The following is an 11,149-nucleotide window of genomic DNA, read 5'->3' as shown; positions in this document are numbered from 1 at the left end:
TTTCAAAAAATCCTTTCTTAATTCAAACTTCTATTATTAGTGATTTAGACTGGGCGTTGATATATATCAGTCGAGACATTGAAAGGTTTTTGATTTTAATTAATATAAAAAAATAAATTTTTTTTAAAAAGAATCAATAAATCGAAACTTTCTTGGAGATTTTGGAAGATTGCCTCTTTTACGTATTATTTAATGCGACTACTATAGTACACCGGGCATGGGCTATTGGCATCTCATATATTATATGGAATTCTAAAAAATAAATTATACCATTTTAACGTTCAGAAATTTGCCACAAAAGTCATTTTATCTCGTTAATTGGCTAGTGCGCGATAGGAAAGTTGTTTATTACCTTTTTAATTTTTCAAAATCATTGAAAAGTGCTATCACTCCACGTATAAAGTTTTGAAAAATAAATTACATCCTTTGAAAGGTAAGAAATTGGTCATAAAAAGTCAATTAGTGTCCCATTAAACGGTTAGTGGTAGAATATTTCGTATTTGCATTTTAAAAATTTGCAAGGTCGTTGAAATTTATTAAAAAATTTGAATAATTTCGAATTGCAATAGCGACATTCTTTATAATTTTCCTTATCTCACGCATAGTAATATACACCATAATGCATCGTATTTAAATTTCTGTGTTGGTGATAAATTAATTAAGTCAAGAATATGTAATAAATTCGTATTTATTTATATAAAAATACAAGCAATGCGATATTGTCCATGAGGCTCAAATCATACATTTCTGCCAGCTGCCTATACTTGAGTTTCATTCAGTACGTATGCCATTGGATTTAAAATTCCCGATTAGAAATACATTTTTTCGCAAAAAATATATTAAAAAATAAAATTAAAATTAATTATAAATATAGAACATATTTTTGGGTAGGGAATAATTTCACAGGAATACATCCAACTTGTATTAAGACACGTAATATGCCCCACTTTCAAAACAAGAATTATGGAAGAAATTAAGAAACTAAATTTTGAAACTCTTATTCTACACAACTTTATTAACATAAACGTTTGATACCAGTAGATATCATGGATGGAGAATATATTCCCAGCTAACTATAGATAATTGGTTTATGTCTGGATAAGGAGGGGTAAGATATAGCAAAAAAATTTGGCGGCGCAATATAATAATAATAAACAAAAACTTGAATAATTATAAATTTAATTTAAATTTAATCAAGCGCTCTTATAGTTTTGTTATTAACAATTAAAAACACAATCCAACTATATTGAAAATACAGTGCAACCTCGATATAACGAATCTGAAGGGAACCAGTAAATATTCGTTATATCAAGTAATTCGTTGAACTGAGGTTCGTTATGTTGAGGTTAGATTGGTCTAAAATTCGTTATAAAGAGGTAAAAGAATAGTTTTATTCACCTCAATATGTATTACGTACTTATACTAATAAATGATAACACATTTTTATCAAATTACTACATATGTATATGTATTTGCTATGTATTTAAAAACAATTAGGTAGATAATAAATTCGTTATATAGAGGTTGTACGCAAAGAATATTCGTAATGTAGAGGTATATTTTATATTGACTCTTATGGACAATTCAAGGGGATTACGAAAAATTCGTTAAATCGAGGAAATCGTTATATTGAGGTTCGTTATATTAAGGTTGCACTGTATAACCAAAACAAAATTTACAAGGTTTTCATATTTAGTGGGTCTATATGCTTGCCAAAATTGGAGAGGAAAAAATTTCACTAATTATTCGCGGCTCCATGAATTGACACTGCAATGACATCCATAGTATAAACAAACAAAAAACAACAGAACTTAGTAATATATAGACCTTTTCATTTATAAAATGATTCTTTTTTTGTTTCGGACTGTTTTCCATCAACCCTTGTCAAACAGCACTGCTTGAAAAAGATAAAATATATTTAACGTTCTTAGGTTGAATAATTTTTCGGCAACTGTCCGAAACAAAAGCAAATCGATGAAAAGGTCTATTCAAAGACCTTTTCATTTTAAACAGTGATTACTTTTTGTTTCGGACAGTATGTCAAAAAACTGTGTTAAATGAATAACCAAAATCTTGTGTATGTTTGTCCAACTTATTACTCTCTGTCCGAAACGATAATGAATCGTAATTGAAGTGTAAAGGTCTATTAGTAGACATACTCTTTTCATGTTATTTGAATAGATTTTCTAAGATAATGTTTACACCCTCTTGTCCATTTCAAATTTAATTCAGTAGAGAATAGAGATTATGGAAGGTAGAGGGAGTAGAGACCAACTCAATATTTTGTAATTGCGAATACTGTACTCTAAAATTATGAAACATTAGAATATAAATGAGGCATGCACTTGTAAAATACCTATTTCAGTATCTATTACAACTTTTGAACTTATCCTACAGACTGCTGATAAGAAATGATTATTATTTAAAAAATAGTTCACAATTATATCGGTAGATATCGCTACTAATGAGAAACGTGATTAGATGTCAATTAATTTTAAATTTGTTTAAATATAAAGATATTTTAAGATATATTAAGTTTATAAAGATATTTTTTGTATGAAATAAAACAATTTGTTTCGGAAATTTGATTGAAATTGAAATAATTTTAAATTGCGTAACATTTGCTCCTAAGATAATTGTGAAATTTTAATGAAAATTACTTAATTTAATTTCGAGGTTACCGCATACACTCTCGCTTACACAGTACAAAAAATGACTGATTTAAATAACTCAATAAAAATATTAGAAAATGTGTTATCTACACCAGGCAAAAGTATGTTACGAACATCGAAATATGTTGCCAAATCATCCAGACAATCGTTATTGCGTCCAACCGATTTGGAAGAATCAAATACAAACTTAACATTAAATCATCCAAATTTTGATGCATCCGTTACAGCTGCTCCACACGAATTTCGTGAAATTATGGGTCATAGTAAATTGATTAGAGATCCAAACTTAACATTTAGCGAATCTTTATTAAATGGGAATATTTTGAAAACAACACAAAAAAGTGCAGAAATTTTGGATAAATTATTTACAGACTTTTTTGAGATTACACAAATGCATGAAAGTGCAACACAAATATTTCAAACAATCGCCGACTATATACAATCGTGCTCAGATAATTTGGACTTAATCATCGATATACAATCGAAAAGTTTGGGTGAAACTCGTAAAAGTGCTGCATACGTAAGTTAAAATTTGTAATATTTGTTTTATAAAGCATGCTTCATGGTGCAAAAAGTTTTACCCAAGATTTATTCTTGGTTTAAAACTTTAAATTGACTAATAATCTTATACATCTAGGACCAGTCATTTCAGTATGAAAGTAAATTTTAAGAACTGTTCTCAAAGTGACTTACATTGAAAATTTAATATTATTGTATTACAAATTTAAATAAATAATGATGATCATTTACATTTGAAAAATAATATTTGATGCAATTTCATTTCTTATTTTCACAGTTTTTAATGCATTAAGTTTAATTAATTACTGTTTGTCAATAATTTTAATTTGACATTTTCTATATCAGTAACATGTAAAGAATTGCAAATTAGTCATAGCTGCCTCCTTTATCGCCAAAATTTTTCACTGGAAGCGCTGGCATCGATTTTATTGTCCCTGCCATGACTACGCACATAACGAATAGAATGAATATTAGATTACTGTTAACCAAGCGATAAATTTGATTATGGATTCTTAAAATAATACATGTTATATCTTTAAAAATTTGGTATATATATATGACGATGGATTAACATCATAATTAATATATTCATTAAAATATTTTTACATTGTTAAGATGTAAATAGTACAATAGATAATACGTTAATTGAATAATGGTTGATACGTGAATGGAAGAAACCAATCGTTCAATCGTACTTGATTTCATCTTGATTCATTCATATATTAGGTGACAGTTGAGCACAGGCATCTTGTTATTTATTCTTCAATATTTTAATATACAATTAACAGTTAACAAGTTATTTACTCTTATCCATGAAGGTTATAAAGAAGGAGAACGATCGCTGTGTACTAAAGCATTAGCGCACCTGTCCCTGAAAATTTGTAGAATTTATAGTTCATTTTCAGCCACCAGCCGCGCTGTCGTTGGTAAGTAGTATATTAGCGCACAACAGCCCGCATTTAATGATACAACTTAGCGATCCCAGCGCCTCACTTATTTTTTCAAAATATTGGGGGGCAATATTTTCTATTGCGATCGTTCTCCTTCTTTATAACCTTCATGCTCTTATCAGTCAAAAAATCATGCCAATCACTTATAATTTAGCTGGAAAAATACATAATAAATTCCCGAGGTACCATCCCGTCTAATAATGTCCCGAATTACTTCTATACCGTAATTGGGAAGATATATTATTGGCATATTTTCGTTTAATGATTGATATTCGTGTAGAATCCGAAATACGTGATACAATTTGAGAATCATAACAAGAAATGCCTGTCGGGTATTAGAAAGATATCAATGATGAAAATAACTGATATTGCAAACGCATTAAATTTTTCCCATAATTTGGCCAATTTTAATCCTACAATAGGTTCTAAATTTTAAACGTATAAATATTTAGGGAAAACCGAAAAGTCACTTTTTTCTTCTTACAATTCTTCATACCTATAAATTATTTACCGCGTCGTTAAATTTTATGTACGCTTAGCTGATTATTTGTCTTATTCAGACTTCAATACCAACTTTTAAGTAAAAATGTATATTTTAGGATAATTTGTGGTTAGAAAATGAACGAAATTTATGGCGATTAATTTATTGTATATATCAAGATCGTTTAACATCCGATAAAAATCCGGAAATTGAACCAATTCCACCAAATACCATAACTGAGAAACAGTGCGTGGAAAATTTATATAAAACTGATTCATTGTTACGAGAATGTCAATTAGTTGTGGATTGGTTGGAAAGAAAAGCGGCTGACCAAACTGCAGATATACCCAGAATGGAACATTTTACTGATAAAACAGTTGGATGGGAAAATACTTTACATCAATTAGATGATGCGGATTTGACTGTATTCCCTTCAACGCGCGCACTTGTAACAAAATTAGATCCTGATGCCCCGCTTAGGGAAAAAGCATCATTACACGATTTAGATTTAGATGATGAAGCACGATTATGTAAGGAAATTTTTTATGAAATTCGTTGCGGGCGATTAAATGAAGCTCAAGCTTTATGCGTTCATTGTGGACATGCTTGGAGGGCAGCTATTCTTGAAGGTGAGTTAAATATTTTGTCAATTTTGAAAACTAATCATTTAGTTTGGCTCGCGAAAGGCCTAGAAAATTTAATATTGCCAGAGTATTTCGCATAGCTTTTTTTCAGGATTTAGTTGTTGAATTCTTTTATCAAAAGACTCTATTGAGAGATTTTGTGTATAATACAGAAGTTGCATTAATTTTTTGTGGCCACAAATTCATATATAAATGAAATAATAATTCATCCAAAGTATATTTAATTTTTTTTTATTAATTATTAATAAAAATAGTTATATTTTTGAATGAAAAAAAAAAAAAAACGGTAGTGACGTATTTACATTCGTTGAAGCAATGAGATAATCGAAATCACGATAAATTCACATTTTTTGTCTTGTTTGTATGGAAAATTGCGTTAAAATATGGTGAAGGCCAGTTGAGAGACAAATCATTTATCATTATTCATGTTATTTTATCATTTCTGCGTGCGTTGTCGTTACGAAAGCGATGTGTTGGCGTCACTGCCGTTTGAATTTGTATTTTAGAAAAACCATTTTCCATTGTAAAATTACATGAAAAATCAATTTAAAAAGAAAAAATTTTAATTTTTCTTAGTAATTTCAATAAACGTTCGAAAAAAATAAAATAAACTAACATGTAACTTTTCTATTATAAGACTAAAAAATGCTTTTGGGTGAAATTAAAACGATCAGAAAAAATCTGACAGTGAGTCTAAACTTCTTTTTACGAATTTTAATTTAAAAATAAAATATTTATTTTTCAGGTTGGCGTTTATTTCATGATCCAAATTACAGTAAAACAGAAAATCGAGAACTAAAAGAACCATGCGAAGGAAATATGCATCGTGATTTATGGAAATATATGGCATGGAAGATCTGTGAGGATGAACGCCTGGATAAATATTGGCGTGGTACGCTTGGTATATTATGTGGAAACTTACGTCCTGTATTACTTGTATGTCGTAACTGGGAAGATATATTATGGGCATATTTACGTGTAATGATTGATATTCGCGTAGAATCTGAAATACGTGATACAATTTTAAAATCATATCAAGAAATGCCCGCCGAATATTGGAAAAATCGATTCTCATTAGATGAAATTTTTAATAAATTAACGGATCAAATTAATACACATTCAGAAACGGAAAAGTATTATCATATTTTACGATTCATTATTATGGATCAACCAATTGAGTTATTAAAATTAATGAAACATTGGGTTACGATTTCTGAAGATCAACTAAGTACAATAACGTCACCTCAGAAAAAATTACTTTCAAATTCTCCTCAGTTTCTACGTTTATTAGCGCATATTGTCCTAGTATTTCGTGAATTTGGTATCACTGGTAATGAAATTGCTGGTGATGGTGTATTAGAACAGTAAGTCATTCCATGTTAATTTTCAACACCAAAAAATTGATTTGGTACTTTGTGGGCAGATTGAGTAAGATGTAAGAAGTTGATTTACCAAAGCTCTTAAGTAAATGCAGAGAGAAAAACTTGCACCCTTGGGTGTAGCAAAATTTTATGAGATTTTTATGGGATAGAGAAATATTTATGGGATTATGATTAATTAATAAAAGGATATATTCGAAACAATTATTTTTATAATTTAGCTCTTGGCTTTCAATTTTTGTAATAATCTCTATAATAAATTTTTAATGTTCAATCATCTCTGTAAGTTAGAAGTGCTAAATTTTTTAATTTGTATCTTCGCTTAGTTTGTTACCTCTTTTTTTTTATTCAAAGCTAACCCTACAAATTGGGATAGCATATGAAGCTTTTTACTTCAAAAAGCTGCAACTTTGCTATATGCTTATGCAACACCTTTGTTAGAAAATTTCAATAATTGATTGCTTAGCCATAAAAAATATATCATGATTAAGTTAAATTCTAATATCGCTTGAACCCTGAAGTTTTATCAGACATATTACATTATATTCGACCTGTCAATCAAAAATCATTTTAACATTAAAGTTATAAATAAATTTTTTTGTTTTTTTAAAGCATATTTAAAACAAAACTTCATGAATAGCTCATTTTTATATTTTAGACAATTCCAAAATTATTGAATTTAATGGTTTTAGATCTTGGGATTCTTCATGATTAAATTACTGATAAATAATTACTTTACCTTCCAGATACGTGCAATGCTTAATCGATACAGATCGAAAAGACTTAATCGCATTTTATACCGCTACACTACCTCAACCGAATCAAATCACAATGTATTCAAAATTTTTGGAACCAATCACTGAAAATGATGAACGCCGTGCCATGTTATCAAACGCGGAAGATGCTGGTCTACATGTTGAAGCAATTACTAAACAAGTTGTTGAAAATATACGTCGTAAAGATATTGTTGCTACGATGTCTGAATTAACTGTAAGTTAGTTACTTTCTTTATTTCTTTTGTGGGAATGATAAACTGCACAGACAGTTCTTGTTTCCTATTCTTCCAAATTTTAACTCGATCGTAACCATAGCTCAACTAATAGGTTTAACCAATTTAATAATACCATATTTATTTATGCTTTTTGTTTTAAATAAGTTTTGAACATATGTTTTTAAATTACATGACTGTATAATGCATATAGTCAAATCACTTAACTGTATCGTCTGATCCCTTGTAACAATCGGTGAGATTAGGTGAGAGTATTGAGAAAGTCAATAGAATCCGTTGTAAAAGGGCATCTTTACAGTTAATCTCAGCACCTCTTCTTGTCAAACTAAAGCTCGCAACCAATAATTTCTTTCATATTCCAGAATGACCTTACGGAGAGTGATCTTGCAAAAATATCAGCATTAGATTGGTTAATATTCTACGATACCCAACGTTTAGAAGCTGTGTATCAAACAAATGCAATTATCAGATATTTCCTAGCAAGTGGAAAATTAGATGCAGCCCGACAAGCGTTCAATAAAAATCCTGGTGATACTGTGAATTTAATTTTATCAAATTATAACGAGAACGATGTGCCAAAAAATGTTCAAAGTATCTTAAAGGAGTATCTCTGTTACAAGGCCTATTTAGATGGTAATGAAACTTTTTCGGATTGGTTTCATCATTTTCATCATGGGCGTCCAAAACCACCAGCGCCATTGGCAGAAAATGCAGGTTTCACCGAACGTGTTGCACATGAACATCGGGTTTCACAATATAACGCAGAATTAGATCGTTGGAAATTAACAATGGCTCACCGTACAAAGAATACTAAAACTTTATTATATAATATTCTTCTGTTCCCTGACGGTGGATGGTTAGTTGATACATATGACACGGATGAAGCTAGAGCCGTGGTTTTGAATGATTTGCGAGTTACGTGCATTCCAAAAGTAAGTTATTTCTGAAATAAACATTAATCGGTCCAGTATTTTGTTTTTGTGCTATCAGAATTCAACCTCAGTGTTAATTTATTTTATGAATCGTCAAAATCCAACATCGGGTATTTTGTTTACCTTGTGACGAGTACCATAATTACTAAACAATGCCTAATGAATTATGATCTTGGTGTAGTTAATGAATTTTTCATATCTTATATTATTTATTTATTATATTTAGTAACTGTGCAACCGGAGACTTTATTCGGAAACTGATTAAAAATTTAAAATTTTGTGTGATGATTTTTAGGCATTTTAGTGGGTAACAATAATTTATAGTTATTGTCAGATTAATAGTGTCGCCTGTCGTTGAGTAGATATAGATAGATCTGAATCATGTTCACTTTCTTTTTGGCTTGAAAGAAGGGGAAATATACAAATAAAAACTGGCATTAAATATTGTATAATTTTTTTAATATTTAATGATTTAAAACCTGTAGGAATGAGATATTTATTCAGAATTAAAAGTACTTTGTCCAGCTAACTATTTGCAAAAATTATGTCTTGGAATGGAAGTAGGGCAAACAAGCAAACTGAAAATATTTATAAAGACATTTGCAAATAATTGTTCCTTTTTTGGCGTTGTAATTTGTTTATTATTATCTAATTCAAAATATTTATTTTCGATAATTTTTTCCACATCCAGAAAACGACGTTGATTAGATATTTACAGAATATTTATAATCGTATTAGTTATTAATTTTAATTATTCACCACCAATTTTTTTTCATATTTCAGATTGTTTTACTTCTACACACAGTAATGCATGAAATGGGCGAATATAAAGAATGTATCCAATTGGCTGATTTACTTGCCGATGAAACTAAACAACTGTATAAAGTATTTAACAAACCTGTTTTAGGGGAAGTTTTAACAAAACTAGGTGAAAGTTCCTTAGCATTAATGGAACAGAAAAAAGATCCATGGGGCTATGATGTTGGAACATAAGTTGATTATTATCATAAAAATAAGGCGTAATTAATTTTATATTTTTGTATTTTATTAAAAATAAATGTCAGTTAATTATTAATAATTTCGCTTTTTGTTTTGGTTAGAAAGAATGGTCCCCAATTTATTACACCAGTCAAGTAAATAATTTTAACAATTAATAGTGCTATTTAATAGTTAACTTCTGGTAGTTCTCTCGTTCGCTCATAACTATCTGAAAAGATAGATTAAATCTTACTTATAGATTGACAAAATATTAATTGAATATACCCTTCTGCGTTTAATTTCCAATATCATTAGCTTCAGAAACACATTTTTTATGTGTGCATTTTATCCTTATAATTGTTTACAAAATAAATTATTATTCTACTGTAATCTTTATAATGCCAGAATAATATTTTTAAAATTTATTTGGAAAATAACTTATTCGCGTACAGATTGAGTAATTATTTAAATGAAGCTATTTAACAAATTTATGTAAATAAGATTACTGATATTTAAAGCGTAACTGAAATATTGACTACAAAGGAAATACGACTAATCAATTTAATTATGATTGAAAGATTCCCAACTATTTGAAATGTGTGACCTGTTGCATTAGCCTTAGACCGTGGGTTTTTTGACACAGAGATGCATAACACTAGTAATATACAGTAAGTCGCAAATTTGATACTCTACCATTTCGTTGGTTTTGCGGCTTATGCCACCACGAATCATTATAGTAAACATAATCAAAATTAATGTACAATACATATGAACTGTTTTCTATACAATTTTCTTTACGCTTTTAAGGGTTTTCTAAGGAAATAGGATAAAGTTCTTAGAATTAACACAATTAAATAATCTATACTAAATATATATTTTTTATTGTATTCATAGAAACTAGAACTTAGTACAATTCTTTACCCGTTTAAGTAAGTCCTATTTGACTATGCCCATGAGTAAAGAATATTCAGTAAACGGTAAGAAATTCCCAAGCCACAATAAACAAACAATAAATAATTCTGTGAACTTAATTTAATAAACTTAACTCAATTTAATTAAAAAATGCTAAATCCTGTTATGAACTTATTATACAATTTAATAAAAAAAATGAATAAATTAAAATAATTACGTTATGGTAGAATAATTTTTCAAATTTAGCGGCACATACATGATAAAAATAAATTTCAAAAGTTCATTTACTTGATGGTTGATGCAGTTGGTGTTACTGGTTGATAACTTTAAGTTGCAAAGTGACACTTTCTGTTGTGACAGCATTTACAAAATGTAAAGTGCACATACACACAGACAGATTACAAATACGAGATATTGCAAATTACTAAAAGTCGGTTATTAATAATATTTTTATTGTGCAGCATTGATTTCGATAACAAAAAAATAATGAGTTTTATATAAATAAATAAAAAATTCAATCCAAATGTGTATTTTCAAATAAATTGTGTTATGAATGACGTCATATAGTAGATACCGTAAAATTTTTCTTAATGTAAAATAATAAAATCTAAAAAGACCAACAAAAAAATTTATAAAACACAATATGTTAAATTAAAAATTTTCTTTTCTTGTG

The 11,149-nt window shown here is 28.8% G+C and overlaps 1 protein-coding gene across 1 annotated transcript; it reads left to right on the top strand.

Moving 5' to 3' along the window:
* The first annotated feature begins 2,583 nt into the window (after nucleotides 1-2,583).
* Nucleotides 2,584-9,601, top strand: LOC123305686 (nuclear pore complex protein Nup107). The gene is made up of 6 exons (XM_044887474.1): nucleotides 2,584-3,192; nucleotides 4,741-5,251; nucleotides 6,012-6,630; nucleotides 7,392-7,635; nucleotides 8,017-8,586; nucleotides 9,370-9,601. The coding sequence occupies exons 1-6, from the start codon at nucleotides 2,713-2,715 to the stop codon at nucleotides 9,577-9,579; spliced, it is 2,634 nt and encodes an 877-aa protein (XP_044743409.1). The 5' UTR covers nucleotides 2,584-2,712; the 3' UTR covers nucleotides 9,580-9,601.
* The last annotated feature ends 1,548 nt before the right edge of the window (nucleotides 9,602-11,149 follow it).

This window comes from Chrysoperla carnea, chromosome 1, assembly GCF_905475395.1.
Source record: "Chrysoperla carnea chromosome 1, inChrCarn1.1, whole genome shotgun sequence".
NCBI lineage: Eukaryota > Metazoa > Arthropoda > Insecta > Neuroptera > Chrysopidae > Chrysoperla > Chrysoperla carnea.
The sequence above is the reverse complement of the archived record's forward strand: the minus strand, read 5'-3'. Positions and strand labels throughout refer to the sequence as shown.

Bases quoted from the DNA above. Each gene is read 5' to 3' on its own strand.
- LOC123305686 (XM_044887474.1), top strand. From the start codon at position 2,713: ATGACTGATTTAAATAACTCAATAAAAATATTAGAAAATGTGTTATCT. The intron at 5,252-6,011 runs GTGAGTTAAATA...TTTATTTTTCAG, and splicing joins GAGGGCAGCTATTCTTGAAG to GTTGGCGTTTATTTCATGAT. The intron at 7,636-8,016 runs GTAAGTTAGTTA...TTCATATTCCAG, and splicing joins CTACGATGTCTGAATTAACT to AATGACCTTACGGAGAGTGA.